The sequence below is a fragment of the Mobula hypostoma genome, chromosome X1, assembly GCF_963921235.1.
Source record: "Mobula hypostoma chromosome X1, sMobHyp1.1, whole genome shotgun sequence".
Lineage (NCBI taxonomy): Eukaryota > Metazoa > Chordata > Chondrichthyes > Myliobatiformes > Myliobatidae > Mobula > Mobula hypostoma.
The window spans coordinates 67,585,260-67,604,179 of NC_086128.1; the positions used below are offsets into that span (position 1 = coordinate 67,585,260).

At 57.9% G+C, this 18,920-nt stretch overlaps 1 protein-coding gene across 1 annotated transcript in view; it reads left to right on the forward strand.

Annotated features, from left to right (window-relative positions):
* Positions 1-2,744, forward strand: part of LOC134340212 (uncharacterized) — a 150,068-nt gene extending 147,324 nt beyond the window's left edge. The window contains exons 46-48 of the mRNA XM_063037187.1: positions 194-408; positions 1,427-1,494; positions 2,558-2,744. Of these exons, the coding sequence (XP_062893257.1) occupies positions 194-408; positions 1,427-1,494; positions 2,558-2,652 (378 nt within the window). The 3' untranslated portion in view covers positions 2,653-2,744. The remainder of the gene's footprint in view (positions 1-193; positions 409-1,426; positions 1,495-2,557) is intronic.
* Positions 2,745-18,920: the final 16,176 nt, after the last annotated feature.

The window sequence follows — 18,920 nt, forward strand, 5'->3', positions numbered from 1 at the left end:
CCGGTGTAGAGTTGGGTAATTTTGAATACCCATTGTAGAGTCTTCCTGTGTGCTGCCGGGCAGTTCCCGTACCCAGCGGTGATGCAGTTTGTTCGGATGCTCTCTACCGCGCGTCTGTAGAAGGACGGGAGTTGGGGTGGGCGCAGCCCAGTCACTGGAAATCCCCCTCTCACCGCCCACCTCTTGCCCCCAGATCGCCTCGCTGGAGGGTAACCTGAATGAGGTTGACATGCGCTTCTCCGGTGAGAGGGCCAATCTGCAGATAACCATCAACGGTCTGGAAGGGGCGTTGGGCGATCTCCGCGCCAAGATCCTGTCCATGAGCCAGGAGTACCAGCAGCTCCTGAACATAAAGAGCAGACTGGAGGCGGAAATTGAGACCTATCGCAGGCTGCTGGGCGGCTCCGGGTAAGCAACTCGCCAGGCCAGACTCGAACCTGAATACAATCCAGTCCTAGAACATAGAACAGGACAGACCCTTCGACCCACAATGTTGTGCCAAGCTTCTAACCTTCTGTAAGTTCAATCCAACCCTTCCCACCTACATTTTTCCGTTATCCCTGTCCCTATCTTAGAGATTCCTCAGTTCCCTAAATGTTTATGCCTCTCCCACCGCCCCTGTAGGGCATTCCAAATGCCTACCACTCTTTGTCAAAAAGAAACGCTACCTCTGACAACCCTCCCATACTTTCCTCCCCTAAAAGGTGCGGCCCCTCATGTTACCATTTCTGCCCTGGGAAGAGACTCAGCTGTTGACAGGGAAGTAAAGTAATACAATCGAATAAATGAAAAACTCTACATAACAAAGACTGATTAAAAAATGTACAGTATACAAAAGAGGGCAAGTCGTGCAAATGTTGAGTAAAAGTAAATTAATACCGAGAACATGAGTTGTTGAGACCTTGAAAGTGAGTCCTGTAGGGTGTGGAAGAGTTGTAGTTCAGAGTTGGGCTGAGTGAAGTTCTTCAACCTGCTTCAGTAGCCTGTTGGTTGAGAGGGTAATAACTGTTCCTGAACCTGGTGGTTTGGGTCCTGAGGCTCCTGTACCTCCTTCCTGATGGTTGACGGGTAATAACTGTTCCTGAACCTGGTGGTTTGGGTCCTGAGGCTCCTGCACCTCCTTCCTGAGGGTTGAGGTTTAATAACTGTTCCTGAAGCTGGTGGTGTGGGTCTTGGGTCTCCTGTACCTCCTGCCTGATGGTAACAATGGCAAGAGAGCCTTGTCTGGATGGTGGGGTCACTGATGACAGATGCTATTTTCTTCCTTGTAGATCTGCTCGATGGTGGGGTGGGCTTTGCCTGTGGTGTGATGTGAGATGTGTGCTAAGGTTCTGTGGCAGGCAATATTTAATTGGAAGTCTTGACCTCCTCCCACTCCCAGCCCTTCCCTTAGTGCAAGGTCACACTCTGCCCCTTTGTTTTTCAGGGGTCAGTCTTCTGGCCAAGTGTCAAGCAGGTCAACTATACAGAAGACGGTGGTCAAGCAGGAAAGAAGTGAGTAGGCCATCTTACCGTCTCCGCACGGCGCAGTCGGGCTGAGAAAGTTTGGTCATGCGCTCAAAATCCTGGAGGAACTCAGCAGTTTGGGCAGCGACCAAGGGATGTTTCCTATAGTGGCGGAGTCTAGGACCAGAGGACACAGATAGAGTGGATGTGGAGAGGATGTTTCCTATAGTGGCGGAGTCTAGGACCAGAGGACACAGATAGAGTGGATGTGGAGAGGATGTTTCCTATGGTGGGGGAGTCTAGTTCTAGAGGAAACGGATAGAGTGGATGTGGAGAGGATGTTTCCTATAGTGGGGGAGTCTCGGACCAGAGGACACAGATAGAGTGGATGTGGAGAGGATGTTTCCTATAGTGGGGGAGTCTCGGACAAGAGGGCACAGATAGAGTGGATGTGGAGAGGATGTTTCCTATAGTGGGGGAGTCTAGGACCAGAGGACACAGATAGAGTGGATGTGGAGAGGATGTTTCCTATAGTGGGGGAGTCTAGGACCAGAGGACACAGATAGAGTGGATGTGGAGAGGATGTTTCCTATAGTGGGGGAGTCTCGGACCAGAGGACACAGATAGAGTGGATGTGGAGAGGATGTTTCCTACAGCGGAGGAATCTAGGACCAGAGGGCACAGCCTCAGAATACAAGTATGTATCTTCAGAACAGGGAAGAGGAGGAATTTGTTCAGCCAGGGACAACTGCAGTGGCTAAGTCATTTGGTACATTTAAGATCATTTGGTACATCAAATAGAATTAGGCGCATTACTTCTGCTTTAAGTCTACCCCAAAAACTTGACGTCCACAGCCATCTGTGGCAACGAATCCCACAGATTCACCGTGCAGTGTTTCATGAAACTGGAGGCTGATAGATCCTTCAGGGAGAAGGGAGGAGAACGGGGTTGAGAGGGATAGTAAATCAGACATGATGGGATGGCTGTGCAGACTCGATGGGCTGAATAGCCCAAATCTGCTCCTATGTCTGATGGTCTTGAGAAGGCTGATTGGTGACTGTATCAGGCGATCGTCCCGTGAGATCTCTGACTGACTGGTTTTCATTTCAGAGCCCGTTGTTTCAACCCAGACCAAGACGTTCACCGTGGTGGAGGAGGTTGTGGACGGGAAAGTGGTGTCTTCTCGTATGGAGGAGGTGAATTAATCAAGACGGCGGAGGGGCCTTGGAAAACGACAGGGGAGACTTCCGTGCACGGCTTTAAACAAATATCAAGTGATTTTTCTGCTTTCTGTATCTCTGAGACGTGAATAAAGGCTTTGACAACCAGCCATATTGAGGAGTCTGTTTTGTGCTCCAAAACTTTCCAAACGGACCCTGACCCCGTCTCTCAGCTGAGACCTTGTGAGGTTACAGAGTGATAGAGCACAGCAACAGGCCCTTCAGCCCATCTAGTCCCTGATGGACTATTAATCACATCGAATTGCTCCGGGACCACAACCCTCCATACACCTCCCATCCACGTACCCATCCAAACTTCTCTTGGCCGTCACAATCGAAACTGCATCCGGCACTTGCGCTGGGCAACACCTTCCACACTCTCACCACACACTGGAGTGAAGAAGATCTTCCCACCCCACCCCGTATTCCCCTGAGAAAACCACCTTTCAACCCGCAAACAAAACACTGGAGCAACTCGTCAGGGCCGGGCAGCGTTTCGGCCAATGAACAAGCAGCTGACGCGTCGGGATGGGATCCTTCTTTGGGACTGGAAGTGAAGGGGGAAGGAGGACAGCTGGAAGGTGATAAGCTGGTCAGGTGGGAAAGGTGAAGGCCTGGAGAGGAAGGGATCCGATAGGTGTAACACTTGGACTCGGCCAGCACGTGTTCGTCTGGGGGAAAACAGCTCCTGGCCCCGCAAAAGCCGAGAAATCTCCTTAATCTGGACAGAGGGTTAGTAAAGAAAATAAAAAGAAAAAAGTGCTATTTTAAGGAAAAAAGTCTATTGCACATCGTTGGATCTCACTGTCCATTCATTTGCTCCCGTCGACCTCCGAGCATAGCCGACCCTCGGACCCTCGCTCCTCAGTCCACTCCATCCAGGGGTCTTCTGACTCTCTCCATTCGTGTCCTCGCTCTCTATCACTCCCCAATGAAAGACCGCGAAAATCTCTCTTCCAGACTCACAAGAAAGAACAACATTTCTCCCATTGGATAAGGTACATTCCAAAGCCCCGTTATCTCGAGCCATAACCCAAACGTTGCTGCTACAGAGAAACCATTCCCTTTCCCATGGAACATTACACAGAAGCCGTTACATTAGCCTTAGGAGTAAAACATTTGCATAGGGAAAGGAAGAGGACCACATGAGAAAGGGGAGGAGGAGAGGACCCAGGTGAGAGGTGGAAATGGGCCTGAGTGGGGAATACAAGACGGGAGAGGGAGGGATTATTATTTTATTTTTATCAGAGGTTTGAGAAATCGTTGTTCCTTTTCTCATATATAACCTTTTCCATTTTTGATGTGAGTAAATCTATTTTAATTTATTCAATCACAAGTGCACATTGAGATAATATAGAAAATAATTTGGCACTCAAATAGATGTTGATGTGCAATTGTAATTCCACCCTATTAAACTAAATAGTGGTAATAGTAGTTATAAAAAATATTAATAATAGTGGTTGAATACTAATTTCCATGTATCTCTTCTGGTCCATTTCTTTCTGGTCCAAAATTTCCCCAGATCTTTTCTTTACTTGAGTTACTTCCACATTTTCCAAAAAAAACCAGTAAACATTCGAGCCAACAGTGCTTATGTTAACACTATTAATATGTTGGTGAGACAGACAGCATAAACCATTAGGAGAGTCATCTAAAGTCTGCTCGCTCTGGGGTTATAAATTCAATCCATTTATTCCAAACTTGATAAAATTTTTTCTTTTTGAATTCTTAGAGTGTAGGTCATCTTTTCCACTTTAAATATTTCCAAAATAATTTCATACCAATCTTCTAGTGTAGGTGAAGTTGGATTAAACCACTTTCTGGTGATTGATTTCTTACTTGCCGCGAAAAGGGCCTGTAGCAGCTTTATATCTTTCTTCTGCTCCAAAAACAATACATGCCCCAAGTAGAGAAACTCAAAGTTCAGAGGTATCTGAACCTTAAATACCTGAACTAATGTTCTGTGAATGACTTCCCAATATAAACTAAATTTAGGGCAATCCCAAAAACTATGGAAATGATTTGCCTCATTGGAGCCACACCATCTCCAACACGCCACCTTTGTGTCCTTATATTTTTCCTGGTATGGGGTCTTGAAGTATCTTATAATATTTTTCCAACAACGTTCGGAGAGGATCGACGTTCATCACACCATCAGGTTGGAGGCCAATCAGACTGAATACAACCTGTTGATCCTCCACCCTGAGTGTGGCCTCATCCCGGCATAAGAGGAGGCTGCGGACCGACAAATCGAGATGGGAATCGAAACTAAAACGTTGGGACTGTGCAGGGTGGGGTCAGTGGGTGATTGGGGGTGTGGAGGGGTGGGTCAGTCGGTGATTGGGGGTGTGGAGGGGTGGGTCAGTGGGTGATTGGGGGTGTGGAGGGGTGGGTCAGTGGGTGATTGGGGGTGTGGAGGGGTGGGTCGGAGGGTGATTGGGGGTGTGGAGGGGTGGGTCGGTGGGTGATTGGGGGTGTGGAGGGGTGGGTCAGTGGGTGATCGGGGGTGTGGAGGGGTGGGTCGGTGGGTGATTGGGGGCGTGGAGGGGTGGGTCAGTGGGTGATAGGGGGTGTGGAGGGGTGGGTCAGTGGGTGATTGGGGGTGTGGAGGGGTGGATAAGTGGGTAGTTGGGCGTGTGGAGGGGTGGGTCAGTAGGTGATCGGGGGTGTGGAGGGGTGGGTCAGTGGGTGATCGGGCGTGTGGAGGGGTGGGTCAGTGGGTGATTGGGGGTGTGGAGGGGTGGGTCAGTGGGTGATTGGGGGTGTGGAGGGGTTGGTCAGTGGATGATCGGGGGTGTGGAGGGGTGGGTCAGTGGGTGATTGGGGGTGTGGAGGGGTGGGTAAGTGGGTAGTTGGGGGTGTGGAGGGGTGGGTCAGTGGGTGATTGGGGTTGGGGAGGGGTGGGTCAGTGGGTGATTGGGGGTGTGGAGGGGTAGGTCAGTGGGTGGTCGGGGAAGTGGAGGGGTGGGTCAGTGGGTGATTGGGGGTGTGGAGCGGTGGGTCAGTGGGTGATTGGTTGTGTGGAGGGGTGGTCGGAGGGTGATTGGGTGTGTGGAGGGGTGGGTCGGAGGGTGATTGGGGGGTGTGGAGTGGTGGGTCAGTGGGTGATTCGGGGTGTGGAGGGGTGGGTCAGTGGGTGATTGGGGGTGTGGAGGGGTGGGTCAGTGGGTGATTGGGGGTGTGGAGGGGTGGGTCAGTGGGTGATTGGGGGTGTGGAGGGGTGGGTCAGTGGGTGATTGGGGGTGTGGAGAGGTGGGTCAGTGGGTGATTGGGGGTGTGGAGGGGTGGGTCAGTGGGTGGTTGGGGGTGTGGAGGGGGTGGGTCAGTGGGTGATTGGGGGTGTGGAGGGGTGGGTCAGTGGGTGATTGGGGGTGTAGAGGGGTGGGTCAGTGGTAGATTGGGGGTGTGGAGGGGTGGGTCAGAGGGTGATTGGGGGTGTGGAGTGGGGGGTCAGTGGGTGATTGGGGGTGTGGAGGGGTGGGTCAGTGGGTGATTGGGGGTGTGGAGGGGTGGGTCAGTGGGTGATTGGGGGTGTGGAGGGGTGGGTCAGTGGGTGATTGGGGGCGTGGAGGGGTGGGTCAGTGGGTGATTGGGGGTGTGGAGGGGTGGGTCAGTGAGTGATTGGGGGTGTGGAGGGGTGGGTCAGTGGGTGATTGGGGGTGTGGAGGGGTGGGTCAGTGGGTGATTGGGTGTGTGGAGGGGTGGGTCAGTGGGTGATTGGGGGTGTGGAGGGGTGGGTCAGTGGGTGATTGGGGGTGTGGAGGGGTGCGTCAGTGGGTGATTGGGGATGTGGAGGGGTGGGTCAGTGGGTGATTGGGGGTGTGGAGGGGTGCGTCAGTGGGTGATTGGGTGTGTGGAGGGTTGGGTCAGTGGGTGATTGGGGGTGTGGAGGGGTGGGTCAGTGGGTGATTGGGGGTGTGGAGGGGTGGATCGGTCGGTGATTGGGGGTGTGGAGGGGTGGGTCAGTGGGTGATTGGGGATGTGGAGGGGTGGGTCAGTGGGTGATTGGGGGTGTGGAGGGGTGGGTCAGTGGGTGATTGGGGGTGTGGAGGGGTGGGTCAGTGGGTGATTGGGGGTGTGGAGGGGTGGATCAGTGGGTGATTGGGGATGTGGAGGGGTGGGTCAGTGGGTGATTGGGGGTGTGGAGGGGTGTGTCAGTGGGTGATTGGGAGTGTAGAGGGGTGGGTCAGTGGGTGGTTGGGGGTGTGGAGGGGGTGGGTCAGTGGGTGATTGGGGGTGTGGAGGGGTGGGTCAGTGGGTGATTGGGGGTGTGGAGGGGTGGGTCAGTGGGTGATTGGGGGTGTGGAGGGGTGGGTCAGTGGGTGATTGGGGGTGTGGAGGGGGGGGTCAGTGGGTGATTGGGGGTGTGGAGGAGTGGGTCAGTGGGTGATTGGGGGTGTGGAGGGGTGGGTCAGTGGGTGATTGGGGTGTGTGGAGGGGTGGGTCAGTGGGTGATTGGGGGTGTGGAGGGGTGGGTCAGTGGGTGATTGGGGGTGTGCAGCGGTGGGTCAGTGGGTGATTGGGGGTGTGGAGGGGTGGGTCAGTGGGTGATTGGGGGTGTGGAGGGGTGGGTCAGTGGGTGATTGGGGATGTGGAGGGGTGCGTCAGTGGGTGATTGGGTGTGTGGAGGGGTGGGTCAGTGGGTGATTGGGGGTGTGGAGGGGTGGGTCAGTGGGTGATTGGGGGTGTGGAGGGGTGGGTCAGTGGGTGATTGGGGGTGTGGAGGGGTGGGTCAGTGGGTGATTGGGGGTGTGGAGGGGTGGGTCAGTGGGTGATTGGGGGTGTGGAGGGGTGGGTCAGTGGGTGATTGGGGGTGTGGAGGGGTGGGTCAGTGGGTGATTGGGGGTGTGGAGGGGTGGGTCAGTGGGTGATTGGGGGTGTGGAGGGGTGGGTCAGTGGGTGATTGGGGATGTGGAGGGGTGGGTCAGTGGGTGATTGGGGGTGTGGAGGGGTGGGTCAGTGGGTGATTGGGGGTGTTGAGGGGTGGGTCAGTGGGTGATTGGGGGTGTGGAGGGGTGGATCGGTGGGTGATTGGGGATGTGGAGGGGTGGGTCAGTGGGTGATTGGGGGTGTGGAGGGGAGTGTCAGTGGGTGATTGGGAGTGTAGAGGGGTGGGTCAGTGTGTGGTTGGGGGTTTGGAGGGGGTGGGTCAGTGGGTGATTGGGGGTGTGGAGGGGTGGGTCAGAGGGTGATTGGGGGTGTGGAGTGGGGGGTCAGTGGGTGATTGGGGGTGTGGAGGAGTGGGTCAGTGGGTGATTGGGGGTGTGGAAGGGTGGGTCAGTGGGTGATTGGGGTGTGTGGAGGGGTGGGTCAGTGGGTGATTGGGGGTGTGGAGGGGTGGGTCAGTGGGTGATTGGGGGTGTGGAGGGGTGGGTCAGTGGGTGATTGGGGGTGTGGAAGGGTGGGTCAGTGGGTGATTGGGGTGTGTGGAGGGGTGGGTCACTGGGTGATTGGGGTGTGTGGAGGGGTGGGTCAGAGGGTGATTGGGGTGTGGAGGGGTGGGTCAGTGGGTGATTGGGGGTGTGGAGGGGTGGGTCAGTGGGTGATTGGGGGTGTGCAGCGGTGGGTCAGTGGGTGATTGGGGGTGTGGAGGGGTGGGTCAGTGGGTGATTGGGGGTGTGGAGGGGTGGGTCAGTGGGTGATTGGGGATGTGGAGGGGTGGGTCAGTGGGTGATTGGGGATGTGGAGGGGTGGGTCAGTGGGTGATTGGGGGTGTGGAGGGGTGGGTCAGTGGGTGATTGGGGTGTGGAGGGGTGGGTCAGTGGGTGATTGGGGGTGTGGAGGGGTGGGTCAGTGGGTGATTGGGGGTGTGGAGGGGTGGGTCAGTGGGTGATTGGGGGTGTGGAGGGGTGGGTCAGTGGGTGATTGGGGGTGTGGAGGGGTGGGTCAGTGGGTGATTGGGGGTGTGGAGGGGTGGGTCAGTGGGTGATTGGGGGTGTGGAGGGGTGGGTCAGTGGGTGATTGGGGGTGTGGAGGGGTGGGTCAGTGGGTGATTGGGGGTGTGGAGGGGTGGGTCAGTGGGTGATTGGGGATGTGGAGGGGTGCGTCAGTGGGTGATTGGGTGTGTGGAGGGGTGGGTCAGTGGGTGATTGGGGGTGTGGAGGGGTGGGTCAGTGGGTGATTGGGGGTGTGGAGGGGTGGATCAGTGGGTGATTGGGGGTGTGGAGGGGTGGGTCAGTGGGTGATTGGGGAGTGGAGGGGTGGGTCAGTGGGTGATTGGGGGTGTGGAGGGGTGGGTCAGTGGGTGATTGGGGGTGTGGAGGGGTGGGTCAGTGGGTGATTGGGGGTGTGGAGGGGTGGGTCAGTGGGTGATTGGGGGTGTGGAGGGGTGGGTCAGTGGGTGATTGGGGATGTGGAGGGGTGGGTCAGTGGGTGATTGGGGGTGTGGAGGGGAGGGTCAGTGGGTGATTGGGGGTGTTGAAGGGTGGGTCAGTGGGTGATAGGGGGTGTGGAGGGGTGGATCGGTGTGTGATTGGGGATGTGGAGGGGTGGGTCAGTGGGTGATTGGGGGTGTGGAGGGGAGTGTCATTGGGTGATTGGGAGTGTAGAGGGGTGGGTCAGTGTGTGGTTGGGGGTTTGGAGGGGGTGGGTCAGTGGGTGATTGGGGGTGTGGAGGGGTGGGTCAGAGGGTGATTGGGGTGTGGAGTGGGGGGTCAGTGGGTGATTGGGGGTGTGGAGGAGTGGGTCAGTGGGTGATTGGGGGTGTGGAAGGGTGGGTCAGTGGGAGATTGGGTTGTGTGGAGGGGTGTGTCAGAGGGGGATTGGGGGTGTGGAGGGGTGGGTCAGTGGGTGACTGGGGGTGTGGAGGGGTGACTCAGTGGGTGATTGGTGGTGTGGAGGGGTGGGTCGGTGGGTGGTCGGGGGTGTGGACGAGTGGGTCAGTGGGTGATTGGGGTGTGTGGAGGGGTGGGTCAGAGGGTGATTGGGGTGTGGAGGGGTGGGTCAGTGGGTGATTGGGGGTGTGGAGGGGTGGGTCAGTGGGTGATTGGGGGTGTGCAGCGGTGGGTCAGTGGGTGATTGGGGGTGTGGAGGGGTGGGTCAGTGGGTGATTGGGGGTGTGGAGGGGTGGGTCAGTGGGTGATTGGGGATGTGGAGGGGTGGGTCAGTGGGTGATTGGGGGTGTGGAGGGGTGGGTCAGTGGGTGATTGGGGGTGTGGAGGGGTGGGTCAGTGGGTGATTGGGGTGTGGAGGGGTGGGTCAGTGGGTGATTGGGGGTGTGGAGGGGTGGGTCAGTGGGTGATTGGGGGTGTGGAGGGGTGGGTCAGTGGGTGATTGGGGGTGTGGAGGGGTGGGTCAGTGGGTGATTGGGGGTGTGGAGGGGTGGGTCAGTGGGTGATTGGGGGTGTGGAGGGGTGGGTCAGTGGGTGATTGGGGATGTGGAGGGGTGGGTCAGTGGGTGATTGGGGGTGTGGAGGGGTGGGTCAGTGGGTGATTGGGGGTGTGGAGGGGTTGGTCAGTGGGTGATTGGGGATGTGGAGGGGTGGGTCAGTGGGTGATTGGGTGTTTGGAGGGGTGGGTCAGTGGGTGATTGGGGGTGTGGAGGGGTGGGTCAGTGGGTGATTGGGGGTGTGGAGGGGTGGATCGGTGGGTGATTGGGGGTGTGGAGGGGTGGGTCAGTGGGTGATTCGGGGAGTGGAGGGGTGGGTCAGTAGGTGAGCGGGGGTGTGGAGGGGTGGGTCAGTGGGTGATCGGGGGTGTTGAGGGGTGGGTCAGTGGGTGATTGGGGGTGTGGAGCGGTGGGTCAGTGGGTGATTGGGGGTGTGGAGGGGTGCGTCAGTGGGTGATTGGGGATGTGGAGGGGTGGGTCAGTGGGTGATTGGGGGTGTGGAGGGGTGGGTCAGTGGGTGATTGGGGGTGTTGAGGGGTGGGTCAGTGGGTGATTGGGGGTGTGGAGGGGTGGATCGGTGGGTGATTGGGGATGTGGAGGCGTGGGTCAGTGGGTGATTGGGGGTGTGGAGGGGAGTGTCATTGGGTGATTGTGAGTGTAGAGGGGTGGGTCAGTGTGTGGTTGGGGGTTTGGAGGGGGTGGGTCAGTGGGTGATTGGGGGTGTGGAGTGGTGGGTCAGAGGGTGATTGGGGTGTGGAGTGGGGGGTCAGTGGGTTTTTGGGGGTGTGGAGGAGTGGGTCAGTGGGTGATTGGGGGTGTGGAAGGGTGGGTCAGTGGGAGATTGGGTTGTGTGGAGGGGTGTGTCAGAGGGGGATTGGGGGTGTGGAGGGGTGGGTCAGTGGGTGACTGGGGGTGTGGAGGGGTGACTCAGTGGGTGATTGGTGGTGTGGAGGGGTGGGTCGGTGGGTGGTCGGGGGTGTGGACGAGTGGGTCAGTGGGTGATTGGGGGTGTGGAGGGGTGGGTCAGAGGGTGATTGGGGTGTGGAGGGGTGGGTCAGTGGGTGATTGGGGGTGTGGAGGGGTGGGTCAGTGGGTGATTGGGGGTGTGCAGCGGTGGGTCAGTGGGTGATTGGGGGTGTGGAGGGGTGGGTCAGTGGGTGATTGGGGGTGTGGAGGGGTGGGTCAGTGGGTGATTGGGGATGTGGAGGGGTGGGTCAGTGGGTGATTGGGGGTGTGGAAGTGTGGGTCAGTGGGTGATTGGTGGTGTGGAGGGGTGGGTCAGTGGGTGATTGGGGGTGTGGAGCGGTGGGTCAGTGGGTGATTGGGGGCGTGGAGGGGTGGGTCAGTGGGTGATTGGGGGTGTGGAGGGGTGGGTCAGTGGGTGATTGGGGATGTGGAGGGGTGGGTCAGTGGGTGATTGGGGGTGTGGAGGGGAGTGTCAGTGGGTGATTGGGAGTGTAGAGGGGTGGGTCAGAGGGTGGTTGGGGGTGTGGAGGGGGTGGGTCAGTGGGTGATTGGGGGTGTGGAGGGGTGGGTCAGTGGGTGATTGGGGGTGCGGAGGGTTGGGTCAGTGGGAGATTGGGGGTGTGGAGGGGTGGGTCAGAGGGTGATTAGGGTGTGGAGTGGGGGGTCAGTGGGTGATTGGGGGTGTGGAGGAGTGGGTCAGTGGGTGATTGGGGGTGTGGAGGGGAGGGTCAGTGGGTGATTGGGGTGTGTGGAAGGGTGAGTCAGTGGGTGATTGGGGGTGTGGAGGGGTGGGTTAGTGGGTGATTGGGGGTGTGCAGCGGTGGGTCAGTGGCTGATTGGGGGTGTGGAGGGGTGGTTCAGTGGGTGATTGGGGGTGTGGAGGGGATGGTCAGTGGGTGATTGGGGATGTGGAGGGGTGAGTCAGTGGGTGATTGGGGGTGTGGAGGTGTGGGTCAGTGGGTGATTGGGGGTGTGTGGAGGGGTGGGTCAGTGGGTGATTGGGGGCATGGAGGAGTGGGTCAGTGGGTGATTGGGGGTGTGGAGGGGTGGGTCAGTGAGTGATTGGGGGTGTGGAGGGGTGGGTCAGTGGGTGATTGGGGGTGTGGAGGGGTGCGTCAGTGGGTGATTGGGTGTGTGGAGGGGTGGGTCAGTGGGTGATTGGGGGTGTGGAGGGGTGGGTCAGTGGGTGATTGGGGGTGTGGAGGGGTGCGTCAGTGGGTGATTGGGGATGTGGAGGAGTGGGTCAGTGGGTGATTGGGGGTGTGGAGGGGTGCGTCAGTGGGTGATTGGGGATGTGGAGGAGTGGGTCAGTGGGTGATTGGGGGTGTGGAGGGGTGCGTCAGTGGGTGATTGGGTGTGTGGAGGGGTGGGTCAGTGGGTGATTGGGGGTGTGGAGGGGTGGGTCAGTGGGTGATTGGGGGTGTGGAGGGGTGGGTCAGTGGGTGATTGGGGATGTGGAGGAGTGGGTCAGTGGGTGATTGGGGGTGTGGAGGGGTGCGTCAGTGGGTGATTGGGGATGTGGAGGAGTGGGTCAGTGGGTGATTGGGGGTGTGGAGGGGTGCGTCAGTGGGTGATTGGGGATGTGGAGGGGTGGGTCAGTGGGTGATTGGGGGTGTGGAGGGGAGGGTCAGTGGGTGATTGGGGGTGTTGAAGGGTGGGTCAGTGGGTGATTGGGGGTGTGGAGGGGTGGATCGGTGGGTGATTGGGGATGTGGAGGGGTGGGTCAGTGGGTGATTGGGGGTGTGGAGGGGAGTGTCAGTGGGTGATTGGGAGTGTAGAGGGGTGGGTCAGTGTGTGGTTGGGGGTTTGGAGGGGGTGGGTCAGTGGGTGATTGGGGGTGTGGAGGGGTGGGTCAGTGGGTGATTGGGTGTGTGGAGGGGTGGGTCAGTGGCAGATTGGGGGTGTGGAGGGGTGGGTCAGAGGGTGATTGGGGTGTGGAGTGGGGGGTCAGTGGGTGATTGGGGGTGTGGAGGAGTGGGTCAGTGGGTGATTGGGGGTGTGGAAGGGTGGGTCAGTGGGAGATTGGGTTGTGTGGAGGGGTGTGTCAGAGGGTGATTGGGGGTGTGGAGGGGTGGGTCAGTGGGTGACTGGGGGTGTGGAGGGGTGACTCAGTGGGTGATTGGGAGTGTAGAGGGGTGGGTCAGAGGGTGGTTGGGGGTGTGGAGGGGGTGGGTCAGTGGGTGATTGGGGGTGTGGAGGGGTGGGTCAGTGGGTGATTGGGGGTGTAGAGGGGTGGGTCAGTGGTAGATTGGGGGTGTGGAGGGGTGGGTCAGAGGGTGATTGGGGTGTGGAGTGGGGGGTCAGTGGGTGATTGGGGGTGTGGAGGGGTGGGTCAGTGGGTGATTGGGGGTGTGGAGGGGTGGGTCAGTGGGTGATTGGGGGTGTGGAGGGGTGGGTCAGTGGGTGATTGGGGGTGTGGAGGGGTGGGTCAGTGGGTGATTGGGGGTGTGGAGGGGTGGGTCAGTGGGTGATTGGGGGTGTGGAGGGGTGGGTCAGTGGGTGATTGGGGGTGTGGAGGGGTGGGTCAGTGGGTGATTGGGGGTGTGGAGGGGTGGGTCAGTGGGTGATTGGGGGTGTGGAGGGGTGGGTCAGTGGGTGATTGGGGGTGTGTGGAGGGGTGGGTCAGTGGGTGATTGGGGGTGTGGAGGGGTGGGTCAGTGGGTGATTGGGGGTGTGGAGGGGTGGGTCAGTGGGTGATTGGGGGTGTGGAGGGGTGGGTCAGTGGGTGATTGGGGGTGTGGAGGGGTGGGTCAGTGGGTGATTGGGTGTGTGGAGGGGTGGGTCAGTGGGTGATTGGGGGTGTGGAGGGGTGGGTCAGTGGGTGATTGGGGGTGTGGAGGGGTGGGTCAGTGGGTGATTGGGGGTGTGGAGGGGTGGGTCAGTGGGTGATTGGGGGTGTGGAGGGGTGGGTCAGTGGGTGATTGGGGATGTGGAGGGGTGGGTCAGTGGGTGATTGGGGGTGTGGAGGGGTGGGTCAGTGGGTGATTGGGGTGTGTGGAGGGGTGGGTCACTGGGTGATTGGGGGTGTGTGGAGGGGTGGGTCAGTGGGTGATTGGGGGTGTGGAGGGGTGGGTCAGTGGGTGATTGGGGGTGTGGAGGGGTGGGTCAGTGGGTGATTGGGGGTGTGGAGGGGTGGGTCAGTGGGTGATTGGGGGTGTGGAGGGGTGGGTCAGTGGGTGATTGGGGGTGTGGAGGGGTGGGTCAGTGGGTGATTGGGGTGTGTGGAGGGGTGGGTCAGAGGGTGATTGGGGTGTGGAGTGGGGGGTCAGTGGGTGATTGGGGGTGTGGAGTAGTGGGTCAGTGGGTGATTGGGGGTGTGGAAGGGTGGGTCAGTGGGTGATTGGGGTGTGTGGAGGGGTGGGTCAGAGGGTGATTGGGGGTGTGGAGGGGTGGGTCAGTGGGTGATTGGGGGTGTGCAGCGGTGGGTCAGTGGGTGATTGGGGGTGTGGAGGGGTGGGTCAGTGGGTGATTGGGGGTGTGGAGGGGTGGGTCAGTGGGTGATTGGGGATGTGGAGGGGTGGGTCAGTGGGTGATTGGGGGTGTGGAGGTGTGGGTCAGTGGGTGATTGGGGGTGTGTGGAGGGGTGGGTCAGTGGGTGATTGGGGTGTGTGGAGGGGTGGGTCAGTGGGTGATTGGGGGTGTGGAGGGGTGGGTCAGTGGGTGATTGGGGGTGTGGAGGGGTGGGTCAGTGGGTGATTGGGGGTGTGGAGGGGTGGGTCAGTGGGTGATTGGGGGTGTGGAGGGGTGGGTCAGTGGGTGATTGGGGGTGTGGAGGGGTGGGTCAGTGGGTGATTGGGGGTTTGGAGGGGTGGGTCAGTGGGTGATTGGAGATGTGGAGGGGTGGGTCAGTGGGTGATTGGGGGTGTGTGGAGGGGTGGGTCAGTGGGTGATTGGGGGTGTGGAGGGGTGGGTCAGTGGGTGATTGGGGGTGTGGAGGGGTGGGTCAGTGGGTGATTGGGGGTGTGTGGAGGGGTGGGTCAGTTGGTGATTGGGGGTGTGGAGGGGTGAGTCAGTGGGTGATTGGGGGTGTGGAGGGGTGGGTCAGTGGGTGATAGGGGTGTGGGTGTGTGGGTCAGTGGGTGATTGTGGGTGTGGAGGGGTGGGTCAGTGGGTGATTGGGGGTGTGGAGGGGTGGGTCAGTGGGTGGGGGTGTTGATCAGCCTCACTGCTTGGGGGAAAGTCACTGTTTTTGAGTTTGGTGGTCCTGGCGTGGATGCTACATAACCTCCTCCCCGATGGGAGTGGGACAGACCGTCTGTGAGCAGGGTGGGTGGGATCCTTCATGATGTTACTGGCCCCTTTCTGTATCTATGTCCATGATTGTGTGGGAAGGCTGGTGTCGGTGATGCTTTGGGCAGTGTTGATGATCTGCTGTTTGTGCACGGAGCATCTCCCGATCCGGGCCGTCCCGCCGCATGTCAGGGCGCCCCCTACTGGGCACCTGCAGAGTGACGGGAGTGCGGATGTTCAAAGTCTGGCTCTCTTGCGCCTCCTCAGAGAACAGAGGTGGGTGGTGAGCTGTCCTGACTGTCTCGGGTGTGCCCCGGGACGGTGAGAGGTCGTGTGAGACGTGCACTCCCAGGAATTTGAAACTGCTCCCGGTTTGCACCGCTGTGACGCCAACATGGAGCGAAGTGTGAGTGGTGTGGCTTCTCCTGAGGTCATAACCACTCCTTTCTCTTGTGCGAGTGCGGGTGGGGGTTCTCCTGAACTCCATGTCCACAGAGTGATGCTCGACACAGGAGTGTCTGTATGCAAGGTGTGTGTATATGCGTGTGAGTGTGTGTGTGTGTGTGTGTGTGTGTGTGTGTGTGTGTGTGTCAGTGTGTGTGTGGGGGTCTGTGTGGAGAGTGGACCACAGGAGAAAGGGAAGGATGAGGGGACTCAGGGAGAGGTGATCGGTGGAAAAGACAAAGGGCTGGAGAAGGAGGAATCTGATAGGAGAGGAGTGGACATGGGAGAAAGGGAAGGAGGAGGGACACCAGGGGGAGGTGATAGGCAGGTGAGGGGAAGAGGTAAGAGGCCGGAGTGGGGAATTGTGGGGGGAAATGACCAGACGTTGGGGAACTTGATGTCACGCTATCAGGCTGGAGGCCACCGAGATGGAATGTGAGGTGCTGACCCTCATATCTGAGGGCGGCAGTGGAGGAGAACATAGGCCGACCTGTGGGGCTGGGGAATGGGGACTGGAACATTGATAAAATTAACTGAAATCGATGTATCACCCTCCTGCAAACATGCGAGCCCCCAAGCTCCCGTGAAGTTCACCCGCGCTTCGGTTACTCCCAGCTCTGGGCGGGGGGAGGGTGGTACCGCCGATGAAACAGCCCCAAGATTCTGGCATGGAACAGATGGGCCGAAGGGCCTGTTTCTGCACTTATTGACCCCTCAGCCCGTCTGGTCAACGTCCCGTTGTCACCCGTGACTTATGAACACCTTCCACGCTCTCCGCACCACCGCCAGCCTTCGCGTGGCCGACGACTAAAGAGTAGAGAGGGGACGAGGAGACTCCTGGCAATGTGGCGGGACGGAGGGACTTTGGCATCCGCGTCTGTGGGGACCCTCAAAGTTGCCGCACAGGTTGATAATGGTTAAGAAGGCGTTTGCTACGTTGGCCTGTAATAGTCAGGCTGGTATTGAGCTCAGGAAGTTCAAGGTAATGATGAAGATCTATAAGACACCAGTTAGACCGGCGCTGTGTTCGGTTTTGGTCACCTCTTTACCGGGAGGATATGGAGGCTTCAGAGAGAGAGAGAGGGCACAGGGGAGATTTGTCAGGATCAGAGAGCGTGCCCGATGGCAGGCTGAGTGATCTGGGGCTTTTAGTCTGAAAGAGGACGAGAGAGGTGTATTCCCAATCAGAGGCAAAGATAGAGTGGGCAGCTGTATCTCAGGCTGGGAATTACTAGTTGGAGAGAACGTGATTTTAATGTGTCTGGGGGAAATTATGGGGGGATGTTAGAGGTAACTTTTTTTCAACAGAGATTGGACGGTTTGTGGAATTACTACAGAGAGGATCTGGTCAGCAGTTTTGTTCCACACACACCCACACACACACTTGCACACATACACACACAGAGACACACTCACACACACACACACACACACACACACACAAAGATACACACTCTCTCTCACACACACACACTCACATACTCTCACACACACACACACTCAGAGACACACACATACACACACACTCACACACACACACACACACACAGACACACACACATACACACACACTCACACAGACACACACACGCACACACACACACTCACACACCTACACACACACACACTCGCACACACACACACTCACACTCACACACACACTCGCACTCACACACACAGAGAGACACACACACACACACTCTCACACACACACACACACACTCGCACACACACACACTCACACTCACACACACACTCTCACACACACACACACACTCAGAGACACACACACACTCGCACACACACACACTCACACTCACACACACTCACATTCACACACACACACACACACAGAGACACACACACACACTCAGAGACACACACACACACACACACACACACACTCACACTCACACTCACAGACACAAGATGCTAGAGGAACTCAGCAGGTCAGGCAGCATCTGCGGAGATGAATAAACAGTCGACGTTTCGGCCATGACCCTGCATCAGGACTGGGAAGGAAGGGGACAGAAGCCACAATGAGAAAGCGGGAGAGGGGAATAAAGACGAGCGAGAAGGTGATGGGTCAAGCCAGGTGAGTGGGGGAAGAGGGGTGATGAAGTGAGAAGCTGGGCGGTGATAGATGGAGAAGGTAAAGGGCTGGGGAGGAAGGAATCTGACAGGAGAGGAGAGTGGACCATAGGAGAAAGGGAAGGATGAGGGGCACCAGGGGGAGGTGATAGACGGAAAAGACAAAGGGCTGGAGAAGGAGGAATCTGATAGGAGAGGAGAGTGGACAGTGCAACAAAGGGAAGGAGAAGGGAAACCAGGGGGAGGTGATAGGCAGGTGAGGGGAAGAGGTAAGAGGCTGGAGTGGGGAATTGTGGGGGGAAATGACCCAGACGTTGGGGAACTCGATGTCACGCTATCAGGCTGGAGGCCACCGACACGGAATGTGAGGTGTTGCCCCTCAAATCTGAGGGTGGCCTCCCCGTGTCAGTGGAGGAGAACATAGGCCGACCTGTGGGGCTGGGGAATGGGGACTGGAATATTGATAAAATTAACTGAAATCGACGCATCACCCTCCTGCAAACGTGCGAGCCCCCTGGCTCCCGCGAAGTTCACCCGCGCCTCGGTTACTCCCAGCTCTGGGGCGGGGGGGAGGGTGGTACCGCCGATGAAACAGCCCCAAGATTCTTGCATGGAATAGATGGGCCGAAGGGCCTGTTTCTGTGCTTGTTGACTCCTCAGCCCGTGTGGTCAACGTCCCATTGTCACCCGTGACTTATGAACACCTTCCACGCTCTCCGCACCACCGCCAGCCTTCGCTTTCGCGTGGCCGACGATTAAAGTGTAACTTCGAGGTAATGATGAAGATCTGTAAGACTCCGGTTAGACCGGCGTTGTGTTCGGTTTTGGTCACCTCTTTACCGGGAGGATGTGGAGAGAGAGGGAGAGGGAAGAGAGAGAGAGGGCGCAGGGGAGATTTGCCAGGATCGGAGAGCGTGACCTAGGAGGGCAGGCTGGGGTTTTTAGTCTGAAAGAAGGTGTGAGAGGTGTATCCCCGATTAGACGCAAAAATACAGTGGGCAGTTGTTTCTCAGGCTGGGAATTAGGAGAGGACGTGATTTTAATGTGTTTGGCAGAAAGTTTATGGGGGGAGGGAGATATCAGAGGTAACGTTTTTTACACAGAGAGTGGTGGGAGTCTGGAATTACGATAGAGCGGGCGAGATTTTAATGTGTTTGTGGGAAATTATGGGGGATGTAGAGGTAACTGTTTTTAC